Raw genomic sequence first — 19,214 nt, 5'->3', positions numbered from 1 at the left:
TACCACCATCAGAAGGTCAATGACATTCGCTAACCATTGTTGATAGATTCAGATGCTGGTTGGAAGCTATTCCTAGAGATAATATCTCCATCGAGATGCTAGCTGCCATGTTGATGTCCAACTGGGCCACTCACACGACTGACAGATGATGCCAATTTGAGTCTGGTTTGATTACACAACTGAGCTAGTTTTGCAGTGTGTCAAATCACATAACAAAGAGTTATCATCCAGCCAGCAAAGGCATGATCAAGCAGTGGCACTGCTCTCTAAAAGCCATCCTCATGTGTCATAAATGAAAGTGGACAATGACCATACTGTTAGTTCAGCTTGGCCTCCATACCATAAGTAATCTGGACCTCAGTGTATTCCATGCTGAATTGATCTATGAGGAAATGCTTTGGCAGCCAGGTGGAGTTTGGTGATCTGGGTGCCACAATGGGGGACATATCACAATCACATCAGTTCATAGTCATTCGAGAGATTCGATCTTGCACATGCAACTGCAACCAGCATTCCGACATGGCACACAGCAAATGTTTGTCCATAAAGAGTTGAAGAACTGTAGCCACACCATGCTATGAAAAGACAGTGTCAAGGCCATGCTCACAGCACCGTATACTGTACCACACTGTGTAGTAGCTAGACAAGATAAGACAATGGGCATTTTGGTTAATGACAAGAGAAACAGTGTGTCTATCGATTGAGTTAAACTAGTGTTTGCCTTTCTTCCACTCTGATCAATGCCATCCCCAACAATGCAGATGCAATATCAGACATAGTCTGGACGCATTTCTCAGCAAAATTCAAGGATGTTGTGTGGTGACAGGCGGTCGTACAACTCTCATCGCACGATCAGCTGATTCCTTACAAAGTGTCAATAGAGATTGCATGTTGGCCACTAGGAGTGCCGAAGTGTGGTTAGTCCTTGCTGCAGCATGCAGGCATTCTGTTGTTTTTGAGTGTTATATTTTAGATTATTCCGTTTTTTGACTATTTTCTGAGCCTCCTGCTCTCAGTGTCAGTCAACAAATTGTTTCCACTAGTTGTGTTACTCTTATCTGCATTTTTATTATGATTCCTGTGATTTGGCAGCACTCTACTTACAAAAGTAAAGTGCACTGACTGTAGGAGCTGCCTGAATGCAATTCTTCCACAGTAAGAACATGAAATTAAGCAACAAGCCTCAAGCAAAGCAAGGCTTGTGACAAATTTACAGTTAAAAACATATTTTGGTTTCTGTATTTTCTTCAGATCTTTGTCAGTTCCAGTAATTGTTTTCCATAGCCCCTCCTGGTTTAGGTGCATTTCCATCACAAATTCCCAGTCGTTGTAGTTAGCCATTCCATGCACAAATTCCCAGTCATTGTAGTTAGCCATTCCAGTCAACTATTCAAAATTAAACTGTGATTGTCCACCTACAGCAATCTTAAATATATTCAGCTGGTTTAACAATAAATCTTGAATGATTCTTGACAAAAATATGATAGCAGAAAGTCAAAAATATGAGAAATTTGGTAACTTCATCAGTAAAAATCACAATAACAATCACAACAATCGATTCCATGCAGATATCAGTGATCTTGTTTTATTAGTTTCTGAACAGATGATACTTTCATCAGTCTGGAAACTTCACTAATTCCTTCCTGGGCCCAGAAGCTGTTGGATATTGACTCCAGTTAGTCCTTTGAGAGATTATAAAGTTGGCTTCTTTGATGAATGAAATTCATGTACAACATACTGCCAGGAACATAGATTATCAAACACAATTTATTCAGAAAATTACTAACAAACAGAACAAATATGAAAAACCAAGAAGCTACTACACAAGGTGTCAGCAAAAGAAAAACCACTGTTGTTCCCTAAAATGCTGAAGGAGTCTCTAAGGCCTTCACACACAGGCACTATCCCCTCAAGCTAGTCCACAAACAGATATACTGCATAATTTCCTCAAAAACCCCTAATACTCCACCACCCCTTAGAACCACCTGCAAATGAGCAGCCCTTCATCATTCCAGAGTGCAGCAACTGCATCAGGTTTTCCACCAGGGCTTCAATCATCTATCTATCATTCTTGGAAATGGCGACATCCTACACACAATCCTTCTCACCCCTCTTACAGTGTTATTCTGCTATCAACCCAACATATACAGTATTGTGGCCCATCTCTGTGCTACTCCCACACCTTATTCCTTGCCTGTCATGTCCCTGTGACATACCCAGGTGCAAGACCTGCCCACTTCATCCATCTGCACATCCTACTTCAGTCCCATCACAAACTTATCCTTTCCTATAAGAGGTAGGGTCACCCGCAATAGCAGTCACATCATATACTGCTGTTATTTTTGCACAGCATTTTTTGTGGGCATGACAACCAAGTACTTGTCCACCCAAATAAATGGACACCACCAAACCATGGCCAAGAGCAGAGTTGAACAACCAATGGCAGAACATGCCGCTAAGTACAACATGCCTGATTTCGGTGTCTGCTTCACAACACTTGTGCCATATGGACCCCCCGTCCCCACACCAGGTTTTCTGAATTATGTAGATGGGAGTTATCCTTGCAACACATTGTTCATTTCCATAAAGCTCCTGGCCTCAATCTCTGCTAGCCCCGACACTACACTAACAGTCTCAGTCTCCCTTCATCTGCTCTGTCACCTCCTCCCAGTCCATTCCTCATGTAATTATCATCATGTGCTGCATAAACTCATGTGTCTCATTCCTATCCTGTGTACTTGCTGGCTCTCTCTCCCCATTCGAATCTCATATACCTGCTGCCTCTGTCTGAGCCATCAGCCATACTTCTACAACTGTTCACAGTGCTTCCTGCCTTTTTTCTCCCCTCTCCCACCCCACTCAGTATAATGCTCATTTTACATGATAAATCAAAATGGTGTGGAATGGGTCACTTTGCACTCATATCACAAATTAATAATTGATTTGTAAATATGGCTATATGCTGAACATTTTTTTTTTTAAATATACAGACCTGAGTTAGTAATTTCTGCATAACACTTTTTACACATTATGGAAACAGAAATACTTCTGTGGAACAGAAGGAGTTGTCAAGGAGGATCTTTTTCAGATTGTTCCCAATTTTACCTTGCTGTCCTGCAAATTTTATATCTCTGGGTAAGTGATCAAAAATTTTTGTCGCAGCATTGTGCACCTGTTTTTGTGCTAGAGACAACCTGGTATTGTAATTATGTACATCATTGTTCCTTTTGAACTGTCGTGGATTATTTACAACAAACTTCATGAGGGAATAAATGTACTGTAAGCAGTAGTTATTCTTTAAACAGATGTCTACCAGTCGATCATGGATGAGCACAATATATTATTTTTGAAGTACATTTCTGAGCAACAAAGGCTTTCTTTCTTAAAAATGAATTACTGCAGAAGATTCTTCTATATGAAATTATTGAATGAAAATATGCAAAATATGTCAACTTACTGATTTGTCTCCCCTGAAGATTTGCAATGATTCTAAGAGCAAATGTGGCTGAAATTAGTTGTTTTACAAGTTCCAAAATGTGCTTTTTCAAGTTTAAATTCTCACCAACATGGTTACCTAAGAATTTTTAAGTTTCCACGTTATTTATTACTTCCTTACTACTTGTTACACTTATCACTGTTGCAGTAACCCTAGTTTTGCACAACTGTTGCTGTGCATGAAATGTATTCACAGTAGCAAATATGAACAACAGTCAGCTGCATAAGGACTGCCATTGGCTGTAGAATGGAATGACAATGATGAAGATTTGTGCCGGACTGGCAGAAATTTTCATTGTCATCATTCCATTCTATAGCTGATGGTAGCCCTTATTCGCAACTGCAAATTGATTTGATGTGTATGGAAGTTTGGGTTTGGCCATGAGTCACACTTGGACAGCCTAATGGTGAGGCAGCTGTTCATGATAAGCATGAAATCCCGGTCCAGAACAAATTTTCACTTAACATCATTCCATTATGCAGCTGATGGTTGTTCATATTCACACTCCAAATACATTTCATGTATTTCATAATGGCTGTAGTTGCTGCAGTGTCTGTTCCTTTGGACATGTATGTTTCAAGGAAAATTTCATCATAATTCAGAATAACACAGGCACTGCAATATTGTATTTATCTGCTGACACCAGGCAAGCAACTTTCAAGTAAAATGTCTCTACTGTACAGTAATATACATAATGGATGTGTGAGTACAGGTTGTAGACACATGACTGATGACATAATGGAAGGATGGGTCTCACAATTGGTCATGCTTGGATAGTCAAATGGCAAGGTGACTGCTCATGATGAGTGGGAAATCTGGGTTTGAGGCCCAACCTGGCACAAATTTCTGTTGCTGTCATCCCCTTACACAGCTGATGGTTGTTCATATTCACAATTGCAAATACATTTCATGTACTTCATAACAGCTGTAGTTGCTGCAGTGCCTGTTCCTTCGGACATGCGCACATGTCCAAAGGAGCACTGCATCATAATTCAGAATAACACAGGCACTGTGTTTCTACAATTGAGAGTGAAACCATTCAAACAAATCCAGTCAATGATAGTTTTAAGAACGCTGTTTACCATTGCACCTGTTTCTGTAGTTATGCTTGGACTGATTACAATATTAGTGCCACCTGCAAAAAGAACTACTCTGCTTGTTACATATTGTACAGAAGATCACGCACACATACAAGGTACAACAGTGGGCATAAAACTGAGTCTTGAGAAACCCCATAAGTCATTTTTCCCCAGTCAGAATTACATCTCCAGTCTATAGACTGGGCTCAATTACTAAGTATAACTTTCTGCATTCTTTTGGTTAGATATGAAATTATCCACTGGTTAGCTAAACCATCAACCCCATAAAACTTCAATTTATCTGGGAGAATGCTGTGACTCACAAAGTCAAATGCTTTAGATAGGTCACAGAAAACACCAACCAACACTATTTTATTATTTAATGCTTGTAAAATTTGTCAAGTGAACATTTAAATAGCGTTCTCAATAGAGCAACTGTTCTGAAACCCCAACTGTGTTTTGCTGAGGATACTATTGTTGCAAAGGTTCTAGATTACATCACTTTCTCTAAAGTTTTGGAAAATGGTGTCAGCAGTGAAACAGGTTGGTATTTATTGACATCTGTTATCACCTTTTGTTAAAGAGAGGTTTAACAATGTCACATTTCAGTTTCTTTGGTAAATTGCCTTAAATTAGTGATGCATTACATATTTCAAACAAAAATGGGCTTATTAGATGGAAAGAAATGTTTAGTACCCTATTATATTTGAGATAATGTATAATTTTCTTAATTTGAGAAAGATTCTGAGTGCTTTTTGTAGTGTGCAACTACTGCAGGACTCTATTTGTTCTTGTCAATAGATACACTTCCCTTTTCCTTTCACAAGATAATTTAATCGCTATAGTGATTAATAATGCTTTGTATGGCTGTTGAATATCCTTTCTGATTAGCTTAAGTGGAAAGATATTTTCAAATAATGATATGACTCTATAATATAATAGATAAAATTTTATGTTAGAATTTGGTTTACTATGAATTTCATCCCAGGTCATCTCTTGTAAACTATTCTTAAAAACACTTGCCCTGGAGTCATTAATTACTCTCACTGATTTCCAAAGAGGAGTACCCATACTGTTTAAGTCACTAAATTATTTATCCTAACAGGGGATCATGATCAGAGTATCTGTTACTGGGTAAACAGTTATTTTGTTGCATTGAGTATTACCAAAAAAACATAATAAATTAGGGTCCTATAGACTTTATCCACCTGTGTTTGAAAGTTAAGTTAATTACCGAGATCAAATTGTAGGATCCAAATTAGGAATCTACATCATTTTTACTAGCACAATCCTCTAGAGGATCTATGCTGAAGCCTCCACAGACTATTAACTGCATGCTGCTGTCCAATAGAGAGCATGGTATGGAATCCAGATTCCTCATAAACACTTAAAAATTTCCCAGTGGGGCTCTATACAGTTACAATTAGAAGTGAACTATTTTTCAGAATTTATTCACATGCATATCCATCTATGTGCTGATCACCAAAAAATCTACTTGTCTCAATATTTCTGAACTTGTGTTCTTTCTTAATATACATAACAACTCCTCCTTTTCCCATGTTAATTCTGCAAGAGTAATCTGCTAGGGTGTAATCTCATCATTAAATGTATAGCAAAAGAAATTGAAATGCCACTCCTCTCACTATCAAACAGAGTACTTGATGAAGGAATATTCCCCGACTGTCTTAAGCTCACAGTTACATTGCCTGTGTATAAAAAGGTGAAAGAAACCTCCCAAATAACTACAGACCCATTTCAATAGTACCAATCATATCCAAGTTAGTAGAAAATTGTGTGCATAAGCAGATGTACAGGTATTTTCAAACCAACAAAATTTTAAATGAACAACAGTTTGGCTTCAGGTCACACCTATCAACTGTAAAAGCAGTAAAAGCTTTGGTAAGCAATGTTTATGAAGGGTATCAATGTCTGGAACACTTATTGACCTAAGTAAAGCTTTTGACTCAGTGTCACATGACATACTCATCAAAAAGTTAAAATACTATGATACTGAAGATGACACACTCTGACTATTCAGATCTTATCTAAGCAACAGGTTACAACTTGTATATGCAAATAAGCAGAGGTCAGAAATACTCCCTATAGAAAGAGGAATACCCCAAGGCTCTGTTCTTGGACCTTTTCTGTTCATTGTCTATGTTAATGACTTCTCGAATTACATACCATGTAAGAACATACTGTATGCTGACGATATGACATTAATAAGTACAGGAGAGAACTTACAGAGTGTACTAGACAAAAATAGAGACATGATGCAAATGGCTAATTACTGGTGTCAGGCTAACCAGCTGTGAATAAATCAAACAAAAACAGAAGAAATAATATTTAATCTCAAAGTAACTAAAAATGAAAACAAAACAGTGAAATTACTTGGACTAATTATAGACCAAAAGCTCTCTTGGGAAGGACACACCAATTATCTATGTAGTAAACTAGCACGAGTACTTTTCTTATTGTATAAATTAAGAAACAGTGTGAGCAAGCAATTGCTATTCCACTCATATTATGCTTTTTTTCATTCCCAACTGCAATATGGAATATTGATTTGGGGTAACTCCCCAGGGGCTGAATGTATTTTCAGATGGCAGATGAAAGCAATCAGGTGCATGAAGGGGTTAGCACCCAGAGTGTCCTGCAGAAATTATTTTAAATCTCTTGGCGTAATGGCAGTGCCAAGCAAGTACATATATAACTGTCTAATATATGCCAGAGAAAATCTGAAAAAATTGAACATGAGATGTGATGTGCATGCACACAGTACAAGAAACAGTCACCTGCTGGACTTGCCTTCCACAAGACTTGCTGTAGTCCATAATAACTATAAGTACTTAAGCATAAAATTTTTCAATACGTTACCATGCTCAGCTCGTACAGTACCACTAAATAAATATAAGAATACATTGCAAACCTGGCTAAAAAACAACGAATTCTATACAACTGAAGAATTCTTAGAAACTAATCATCAAAATATATGTTTTACCTAAGTTATGAAGAAAATGTTTTGATATTATGTAAGCTATTTATTTACTATGATTCTTTTCTTATGTGTGTATTTAATTACTGTATAAAACATTGTTTTATATAATGCTGAAGAAAAGGTCTTTAGTTCCTTTTCTCCCCTTTCTGCAACTATTTGAACATCGTACTCTGTTTTCAGAGCTCTCTAAATTTTCAAAACAGACAAGAAGCTATTATACCTTATCACTCAGTCCTTTAATATTTTGATAGAGTAAGCTAATTTTATTTCTCTGTGCAGTTGCAAGCATTTTGTCAGGCTCTTCTGTTATTCTGCCTTATTTCAAAACATAGTGGCTGAATCCTGATTCTAACCTAAAAAGTATGCCTCTCTGACATCAGTAACACAGGAATCTTTAATTGCGTGACGATGCACCCCACCCCTTATTACCTGCAACAAGCTCAGCCAATCTATCTTTCCCTCTCCTATGGAGGTGTAGGCCATGTCTATATCTCCATCTTTCAATTGTAGCAACAAGCACTGCACTCATATGATATTTCATTTCAGTCTGCATTCAACTCGGTGTTCACATGGCTCACAGCAGTGTTAACCCAGGGGTCGTCATGGTGCTGCAGGATCTCCACAAAACTCACATTTGTGCATATAGTTGCTACTCATATTTCATTCAGGTCACCCCAAAATCTGTAATTACTGTCCTTAGTCATGCTGTTCCTTGCTCCACCTTCTACAATAACCTGATCCTCTTTGCCAAAACCTTTCCACAAATTCCTTATGTCCTCTGTCACCTGGTTACAGTCAGCACTTAGTTTCACAATACTTGTGACTTGGTACCATGTTTTTAATCTTTCCTGTATCATCAGACCCCTGCTTCCTTCTCCATAGCTGCAGCAATCTCATAAGTAAACCACTGTCCCACATAATAAACTCTTCATTCCTCAATGACATATTTCCTAATAAACTCAAGACCGCAAAAATCATACCCCTTCATAAAAAAGGAAGCAAAGATGATATCAGCAATTACAGTCCAATAGCAGTACTCTCAGTATTCAGCAAAATATTTGAATATAGTATGGTAGACAGACTAAATTCATTTCTGAACAAAGAAATGCCGTATGACCTGCTCAGTTTGGTTTCCAAGGAGGAAAAACCACAACTGATGCAATACAGCAACTCCTAGATCACACCTTAACACTAGTAGACAAGAAGCTTTCGCCATAGGCATTTTTCTTGACCAAACAAAGGCATTTTGTATGGTCAATCACAATATACTGCTCCAAAAAAATTTATTCCCATGGAATAAGGGGCATTGGCCATGACTTTAAAAGCTACTTCAAAGACAGAAACCATAACTAATCGATCAGGAATTGCTAATACCGTACAGTCATCTACCCAAATCACAGAACATGGAGTTCCCCAAGCCTCAGTGTTGGGGCCTCTTATTATTCTTACTTAATGTAAATGACCTCCCCTTAAATTTACACAACAACAGAACCTTCCTCATTGCTGATGATACCACAATTATGATATCCAACTCAAATGAACATCTTCAAGATACAATAAACAGGAGCACAGCACAACTAAACTCATGGCTTCATTCAAACAGACCACTCCTAAATATAAAAAAAGACAGCTGGTATTACTTTCCACACAGTCCAAAATAAAAACCCACCAGTACCAAATACATCACTTAGTGATGATAAAATAAACTATGTAAAGGAAACCAAATTTTTGGGGGTTACCATTACTGACACACTTACATGGAAAAGTCATATTGACATAACCTGCACCAAATTGAGTAAAGTATGTTTCATGACTAGACAAATAAGGAATATTGTTAATACCAGCACCCTCACATCAATGTACTATGCTCTTTTCCACTCTACATTAAGCTACAGAATTATCTTTTGGGGCCACAGTGCAGAAGCAGTGATGTTGTTTAAACTCCAAAAAAAGTAGTTAGAATAATATTATTCAGACAACAGTGAGAATCTTGTAACCACTGTTCCAGAATCTGAACATATTTCCCCTCCCATGTCAGTGCATACTGGACATACTATGTTTCTCCAAGAAAAATATTAGCAACTTACATATAAACTGAGACTGGCACCAACACGATACAAGGTCAAAGAACTCTCTACGAGTAATTCTGCATTCAACAAAACTATACAGTAAAGGTGTCAGATATATGGGAATAAAACTCTACAATCATCTCCCAACAGCAGTGAAGAACATTACACAAGTGAAGGATTTTAAAGTAAAACTATGGTCACTCCTAAGTAAACACTGCCTCTACAGCATACAGGAATTCATTGAAAACAACCTGCTTTAAGAAACTGTTAGAAGGAACTGCTCAACAAAACATCAGATAATAGATCTCAAACTATTGACCTTTGTAACATAACTGAATGTAAGTTTTATTGGTATAAATGCTAAATTATGGTACAGAATAAATATAAGACCTAAGTACATTACACAAGTGATATAAATATGTGATCATTTTATAGATTCATAGACATGTACCTCTTCTATAAATGCCTAATATGTATCAAATGACCTGTTCTATATCATGACATGCATTTCTGTACAATTTATGCTTCAGAGGATCAAAACAAATAAATAAAATAAATAAATAAATCTGGCCTACATCCCTTCCATGGTTACTACCTAGCAGCAAGACTCTTTTCTTCCTACTCTCTTTTGTTGGCAACATGCTTCGATTTTCTTTGCTAGAAGTCTGCTGCACCCTACTGTGACCTGCTGAATGAGCTCTTCCCCTCCTACTTCAGGTAACAACTCAAATTTATTTTATACTGTAATCTTAAATGTAGATGAAGTTGAAGAGCTGTTCCCCTTTCACTCATTTCTTGTTACCTTTACTCTGTTCCCATAATCTTCTTCCTCCTTCAACTTCTCTAACTCAAATTTCACATGTTGTAATTCAACCTGAAGGGTACAAACCTTTGCCTCCTGCTCAATGATTCTCTTGTCTTTTTTTCAGAGCCTACAGTACCATGGGAGAGCCTTGTTGAGTTACACTTCCAGTTTCCCACTACAGTCACCAAGTGAAATTCCAAATCACATTCTACATATACCACTCCTTCTTTGACTATCATAGGGCAATATCCACACTCATCACACATTTCAGCACAGATTACGTATTTCAAAATAAAATTAAACCACTTAACACTTATTACACTACACAAATTTTTGTTATTTACAAGCCAGAAAAAATCTGGCGTACAGGTCACTGCTTCAGGTGTGTGATATAATGTAAAAAGGTAATTATTTCTGCTAACAACAAGAACTCAGTACTCACTTAACTGCAGTATCTGTAAATTAACTTAATCACAATATAGTGTAACTTTAATGTACTAAAACTATATGTAAACAAACTATTATCCAAAATTTTCTAAATCAAACAACTTAAGATTTATGCTACTTTCTGGAAAGATGAACTTAATAATGAATGAACATGCTTTACTTAAACTACTCAAAAGAAAAACAGAACATTGTGTAATCAGACAGCATATTATAGCTATACAGGTGTGTGTGTGTGTGTGTGTGTGTGTGTGTGTGTGTGTGTGTGTGTGTGTGTGTGTGTGTATTCATCCAAGGCAGTTAAGTTCATTCTTTTTGTGTGCCTGTCTACCATTCATTTGCACTGAGCAAAATTCAAATATGTTCCTAACACTCAAGACATCCAGATATGACACAAAGAAGCTGAACTACTTCCATGGGCCCACACAACATACTATGAAATTTGAAGCAAAACCATCCTATGCTGGACCAAACACCATTGTAAAAATTCCCTTGAGATGTATGAAGCAAACAACAAGATATAGTTTAAAACACCTCATAACATTCTGGTGAAAAAGTGTTACTGTAGCACAGATTATTTTCTTTGCAATAAAATGTTAGCTGAATTGTAATGAAATACCATGTACAACATGTGATGTAGTTTATATTAACAACAAAATATGTATTTAAAAAAACCACTCAAAGCAGCTGGACATACAAGATATAAAGGGAGATCTTTGGTGGAATATAAATAATGGACAGAGTAAAGTTAACAACATAATACGTAGCGGAGGTGCTGAGTAATTTAACAGGCACAGAAACAAGGCTTAGAATGTTGCTGACTGTCAGAAGAATTCTTCTTCAGAACTAATAGATTACACATACACCTGAGCGGCTACATTGTCCTGACTCAATACATTGTGCTGACACTGTAGCTTGATGGGTGTGAGTGGTTTTGTATGCTGGAGTGGGTATTGGAAGAAAGCAGATGAGGAGTGAAAGGAAGCGTTTGGGAAGTGCGGTTGGTGGTTCAGATGCAGCAGGTGCAGGGGATAGGAAAGTGGCAACGGTGAGCTCATTCTGGTCACAGACAGAGGGAGTTATGCCCAATTCTCATGTACATAATTCACAGAAGTTAGTATTGATGTATGGGAGGGAAGGATCCAGATGGCACAGGCTACAAAGCAGCCACTGAAATCAAGGACGCTGTGCTAGGATGTGTGTTCTGCCACTGGCTGGTCAACTCTGCTCTTGACTGCAATTTGTCAGTAGCCATTAATTCCAGTATAAAATTGGCTAGTGTCCATACCCACTTAAAATACTGCATAGAAGTTACAACAGAGACAGTATATCACAGGACTGCTTTCACAGGTAGACTTAACTTTAATAAGGATAGGATGTGCCTGTGATGGGATGTCCTAGTTGGGCATATCAGACAGGTCTTGCACCTGGGCCTTTTGCAGGGGTGTGATCTTTGAGGCAAGGGGTTGGGAGTAAGTGTGGTGCAAAGATAAGACTATTACGGTATATTTCATGGATTGACTGGGTGGCAGGTTACTGCATTAGGAGAGGTATGAAGGATTGTGGGTAGATGTCCCTCATGTTGGAGCATGATGATAAGACGATAACAGTCAAATTTGAGGAAAGATATGGTTTAGTTGTAACAGTCTGGGATGACACTGGGTGTTTGAGTGGTTGCTTCTTTGCAGCTCACTCATTGAGGCAGTCTGAGGCTAGGGGCACGGGGGGATAAGGCATGGGAAAGCTGTTTGTAGACTGTTTGGGTATAATAATCCCAGCCTCATCACATGTGTCATACTGCCAGGGAAGGTGCAGAGATAAGTTTTGTTGGATAAACACAACCACTACTCCAGTTTCTCTGAATTATTTAGATGTGAACAGCCCTTGTAAAACAGTAACACATCCTTTGATCCTTCTGGCCTGAATCTACGCCATACACCCATCTCCATGTTCCTAACTTCATTAGTCCTACACCTATGCACTCCTCTTGACATTGACAATCCCCCCCCCCCCCCCCTCCGTTCTATCACCCTCTCCCACACTACTACTCCATGTCACTGTGTACAACTCTCCCCCAGCCTGTGGGCCGAATGGGCTCATTGGTACCTTTTTTTTTTTTTTTGGGTCATCAGTCTACTGACTGGTTTGATGCGGCCCGCCATGAATTCCTTTCCTGTGCTAACCCCTTAATCTCAGAGTAGCACTTGCAACCTACGTCCTCAATTATTTGCTTCACATATTCCAATCTCTGTCTTCCTCTACAGTTTTTGCCCTCTACAGCTCCCTCTAGTACCATGGAAGTCATTCCCTCATGTCTTAGCAGATGTCCTATCATCCTGTCCCTTCTCCTTATCAGTGTTTTCCACATATTCCTTTCCTCTCCAATTCTGCGTAGAACCTCCTCATTCCTTACCTTATCAGTCCACCTAATTTTCAACATTCGTCCATAGCACCACATCTCAAATGCTTCCATTCTCTTCTGTTCTGGTTTTCCCACAGTCCATGTTTCACTACCATACAATGCTGTACTCCAGACGTACGTCCTCAGAAATTTCTTCCTCAAATTAAGTCCGGTATTTGATATTAGTAGACTTCTCTTGGCCAGAAAAGCCTTTTTTGCCATAGCGAGTCTGCTTTTGATGTCCTCCTTGCTCCGTCTGTCATTGGTTATTTTACTGCCTAGGTAGCAGAATTCCTTAACTTCATTGACTTCGTGACCATCAATCCTGATGTTAAGTTTCTCGCTGTTCTCATTTCTACTACTTCTCATTACCTTCGTCTTTCTCCGATTTACTCTCAAACCATACTGTGTACTCATTAGACTGTTCATTCCGTTCAGCAGATCATTTAATTCTTCTTCACTTTCACTCAGGATAGCAGTGTCATCAGCAAATCGTATCATTGATATCCTTTCACCTTGTATTTTAATTCCACTCCTGAACCTTTCTTTTATTTCCATCATTGCTTCCTCGATGTACAGATTGAAGAGTAGGGGCGAAAGGCTACAGCCTTGTCTTACAACCTTCTTAATACGAGCACTTCACTTCATTCTTGATCGTCCACTCTTATTATTCCCTCTTGGTTGTTGTACATATTGTATATAACCCGTCTCTCCCTATAGCTTACCCCTACTTTTTTCAGAATCTCGAACAGCTTGCACCATTTTATAATGTCGAATGCTTTTTCCAGGTTGACAAATCCTATGAAAGTGTCTTGATTTTTCTTTAGCCTTGCTTCCATTATTAGCCATAACGTCAGAATTGCCTCTCTCGTCCCTTTACTTTTCCTAAAGCCAAACTGATCGTCACCTAGCGCATTCTCAATTTTCTTTTCCATTCTTCTGTATATTATTCTTGTAAGCAGCTTCAATGCATGAGCTGTTGAGCTGATTGTGCAATAATTCTCGCACTTGTCAGCTCTTGCCATCTTCGGAATTGTGTGGATGATGCTTTTCCGAAAGTCAGATGGTATATCGCCAAACTCATATATTCTACACACCAACGTGAATAGTCATTTTGTTGCCACTTACCCCAATGATTTTAGAAATTCTGATGGAATGTTATCAATCCCTTCTGCCTTATTTGACCGTAAGTCCTCCAAAGCTCTTTTAAATTCCGATTCTAATACTGGATCCCCTATCTCTTCTAAATCAACTCCTGTTTCTTCTTCTATATTTATAAACATGGAAAATAGAGTAAATAATGACCACAAGAACACTGTGTAATCAGCCAGCACATTATAGCTATACAGGTGCATGTGTGTGTGTGTGTGTGTGTGTGTGTGTGTGTGTGTGTGTGTGTTTGTACAAATCCTAGCTTGGAAAAGGATCCATCCAAGGCTAGTTAAGTTTGTTCTTTTTGTGTGCCTGTCTACCATTCATTTGCACTGAGGAAAATTCAAATATGTTTCGATAAGGCCAAGTATGTGCTTTTAGAAGCACTGTCAGAAGAAGTGGTCTAGATGGCATGAGTGGTGAAACTAACATCTATTGTTATTGTGGTTCATAGCAATATCTGTAGCAAGACATTGTGTGATGCTGATGTGAAACTAACATCTATTGTTATTATGGTTCATAGCAATATCTGTAGCAAGACATTGTGTGATGCTGATGTCCACAGTTTGGTTGGGGCAATTCATTTTGACTGATAATGTGGTTGTATGGAATTTTAAGCTCAAATATGAGTCTGGTCTTATTTATGAATCATCTGAAGTACACCAGGTCTCTCTGGAAGACATTTCCCTCTACTAAAAACATTCATTTTTCTGTCTATCTTTCTTTGCTTTTCTAAATTACTCTTATAGTTAATGAAATTCTAAGAATGCCAGCTATCTGCAAAATTTTTATGTATGTATACTTGTTTTAGCCATTTCAAACAATGGAAAATCCATGAGGGAATGTAACAATATTATGAGAAGGAAAGCACCACTCACTACATAGCGGAGATGCTGAGTCACAGATGGGCATAACAAAAAATGTTTTAGCCATTTATATTTTGTTTACTGGCAAGAAGGCTACAGTAACAAGTACAGTGAGTAATCAGGTGTAAAGACTAGCAGTTGATCCTAAACATAAACAAATGTACCATACTGCACATACATAAGGAAAGAGCCCCATTATATCAATAGAACTATAACTAATCAGCTAACAACCAGGAGGTCTTTATGTATGAGACTAGTATAAGTTATATGATTCTCATGTCAATAAAATTCTCTTCCCCATGCAGGTTGGTAAGGCAAGTCCCTCCCACCAGTGTTTTCCCAGAGAGTAGTGAAATGTATACCAACTTGTGCTGAAACTGTTCCACACATTCCATATTCATTGTGTGTTACATGTTACATATATCATCCTATTTCCTCCACAAAGCCACAATTAATGAAAAATTTTCATTAGAACTGTTACCATTTGGCTTAGCAACCCCAAATATTATGGATGTGACAAAAATATTTGCCATTTTTACTAGTTTAATTACTCTTTCCTGCACCCCCCCCCCCCCCCCCCTCCAGCCATCATCTGTTGGTGACAAACACCAGTAACTATAGATTTTACCCCAATATAAACTGTTTCCCATCATAATGTGTCACCTCCTAACCACTCTGTTGTTTTAACATGTAACCTTCTTCCTAAGCCTAACCCCATTCCTAGCAGTGCTTGTCATCCCACCCCATCCTATCACAAGTATTTTTTCTGGACAGTCAGGCATATCTGAAGTGCTGTTGAAATTGCTTCAGGTGTCCCCTTTTGCCACCCCAAACCTACAAATGGAGGTTTTCAGGATGTCTCACCACCACTGTACTTATTCCTAGGCAGTAAGCCTTACTTGTACTAAGTTAGTTTGAACTTAACCCAGGCATTCTAAATGCTTTACAAGTCATCTCATTTACCATCACCCCTCCACCACCCTCACTCCCTAGATGTTAAATGTCACTGGATCTGTCACCAATCAGTATAATGAACATGAGAACTAAGGATTTGGCACTAATATAGTTTTCTATTATTTTTATATGGCACCTCCATCACAACACTACCCCACCATTAATCTGATAGTCTTACCTCAACAATGTATTTTCAGATTTATTCCCTAATCAATTTTTTTTCTTTGCCCCTTCCTTCTTCCTAATATTATTTCTCTCTGATTTTTCTTTGTACTTCACGAAACCAGCTAGATGCATGGAAATCTAAAAAACTACAACATGTCTGTTGTTTAACACTACGAACTATAATTAATGACTGGTTTAATTCATATCTCAATCATAAGCAAGTTGAGAGTTTCCTGGTATGAATAATAGAAGGTTTATGGTTGCACATATGGGTTGATGATTCCATTTTTCTTCACAATATTTCAATAAATTTGGGCAGGCACTACAAGTGATGGTTTGGTTAGTATCCAGACAGTGAATACATCTACTGCTGTCATATGTAGCACCTGACAAAAAACAATGAGTCAGTTTCTAAAATACTGAGCACAAGAACAAAATTGTTAAGCCAGTTGGATATTTATGAATATATCTTTTTACTCATTCCATGCCAGTGTGTGTGATTTTTGTCATCATTAATATGCCCACCAAGAAACAAATTGCAGTTCCTATTATTAACAAATTTTGTTCTGGCCTTCACTGCACTGTCATGTGGTTTATACATGAAGAAATATATAAGAAGAGTACACTGCTATAAAGACATGAAAGTCTTCTACTTTCCTGGTCACAGCACATTGAGAGGAACATTAAAAAAGAAGAAAAAAATTTTACAGAAATATGTCAATTGATCTGCTGTTTCCCAGTAAGCAAAAGACCTTTCTATCATTTAATTGCAGTATCATTCTGAAAATTCTTTATTTATATGTTACTCTAAATGGAATAAGTATGGAAGTGAATGAAATAATCATAATTTTTGTACCGTTCTTAGTTCTGTCAATTTCAGCATTTTCTGATCCTGTACTCTGGATGCTTTCAGCAGATGTTGGTTTACAAGATGAATGAAGTGGACCCAAAATTGCTTCCAACATATCACTGCATACTGCCATGCTTGGCTCAACAATAAATTCGATGAAACCTAAAACACATAAGTTATTTTTATAGTAAACTTCATAGATGTACTTTATTGGGACTAATCAAATACAATCAGTATTTTAACAGAATATGAAGAACTAAAGTGATATGCTATCATTACAACAACTTTGTCTTACAAAAAATACCTTTGTTTAAATTACAGTAATTCCAATGATCAGAGTAAAGAAAATTTAAAATTAGTCTTCTCTTTTTAGTCTGGAGACTAGCTGACTTAAAGAATAACATCAAACTTCAGATATCATAACATTACTCTTGTTTTTGAAGTAAGTAAAATTATAATAATCTTATTGCTGAACTTAAAAATACATCATTACTAAGAGAACTTGAATGTAAAGGAAACTGTTTTGAACTTGGCTCATCAAGTGTTACTGTGATCACTATCACAAATATACTATGTCTTATTTTATAATGTGAATATTGCACACAATAATATTACAGTTAAGCAGAAAACTTTGGGAAATACGTGATTAGATGGAAGTAATTTAGTTTTAATTATATCATGTTAAATTCAGAGCTTCACTCCTTCCCTCACATATATCAGTATATATTTCCTGCTAGATTTACCTGTTCTAGGGCCAACACATTCTAAGACAGAATGTACAAGTATTTTGTAAACAATCTTCTTTCTTAAGCGATAGCATTTTCCCAGCACTGCCACTTTCTTTACCTTTGAATGAGCCTATGTCATTGTTTTGTTTTTCCACTGTTACACCAAGTTATTCATACAAGTTGTTGCACTCTAATAAGGATACTATGTGTGTATGTCGGTTTTTTCTTTCTCTTTTTTTTTAAATTGCAAAAGTTTACCTTTTTGGACATGTAAAGCAAGTTATCAGCCACTGCACTACTTTGAAATCTTATCAAGATCTGACTGAGTATTTATGCAGTTTTCTTCAAGTTTCCCTTGTATAATATTCTATAAGCACCAACAAGCAGCTGTTAGACCAGGAAATACACCTGTATGTATGTCCACATTAGTAATATTCCCATGCACATTGTTTTATTGAATGTCAGTAATTGACATTTGACATCAAAGTTAAGTCTGCTACCTCCTCTGGTGGGCATGGGTGGGATCAGTTCAAAGAAAGACATGATTTCCACCAGGTTGTTTGGTTAAAATGAGTACTTTATTTAACACTATTGGCCATTTTTCAGCTTTAGTTCACATTCAAGTGCACAAAGGGACAAGTGTACAAATGGATGTGGATATCTCCACCTAATAAGTATTAATAAGCCACATACCATGATGATTTACACATGGAAGGGCCACTAATAGACACAACCTCTTAACAAATAGTAAGAAAAGAAGCATGTACAACTGTTTGCAGTCAAGCCACTTGTCTTTACAAGTACAAGCAGTCAAGTCCTTATTTGAAAGATAAATCTCTGTTACTGTTAATTTGATTATCCAGAACTATTTTAGGTGTGTGCACACATGTGCAAGGCACCCCCCCCCCCCCTCCCCCAACACACATACACATTCACAATGATGTAACATTAACATGTAACATGATGATTCTGTGGAATAACATGTTCCATTTCTAACCATTTAGACCAATGGAAGATGTTCATGGAAATCCTACACGTCATTTAGGCACATGCTAAGTGTGGAACATCCCACTACATGTTGGATGGAAAAGAAATTACTTCAGAATATTGACAAGGCGCAATAGCGAGTGCCCCTCTCCACCTGCTGTGGAGGCCCACTTATGTTTTGGCATCGTGGCTTGGCAGTGCCTTGGAAGTTATGGAACAA

At 37.6% G+C, this 19,214-nt stretch overlaps 1 protein-coding gene across 1 annotated transcript in view; it reads right to left on the bottom strand.

The window, feature by feature from the left end:
* Window positions 1-19,214, bottom strand: part of LOC124795944 (calcium/calmodulin-dependent 3',5'-cyclic nucleotide phosphodiesterase 1-like) — a 346,486-nt gene that overhangs the window by 16,915 nt on the left and 310,357 nt on the right. Inside the window, exon 9 of the mRNA XM_047260024.1 lies at window positions 17,286-17,441. Coding sequence (XP_047115980.1) covers window positions 17,286-17,441 — 156 coding nt within the window. The remainder of the gene's footprint in view (window positions 1-17,285; window positions 17,442-19,214) is intronic.

The sequence above is a fragment of the Schistocerca piceifrons genome, chromosome 4 (genome assembly GCF_021461385.2).
Source record: "Schistocerca piceifrons isolate TAMUIC-IGC-003096 chromosome 4, iqSchPice1.1, whole genome shotgun sequence".
Taxonomy (NCBI): domain Eukaryota; kingdom Metazoa; phylum Arthropoda; class Insecta; order Orthoptera; family Acrididae; genus Schistocerca; species Schistocerca piceifrons.
Note: the sequence above shows the minus strand (reverse complement) of the source record. Positions and strands in the feature narration are given on the sequence as shown.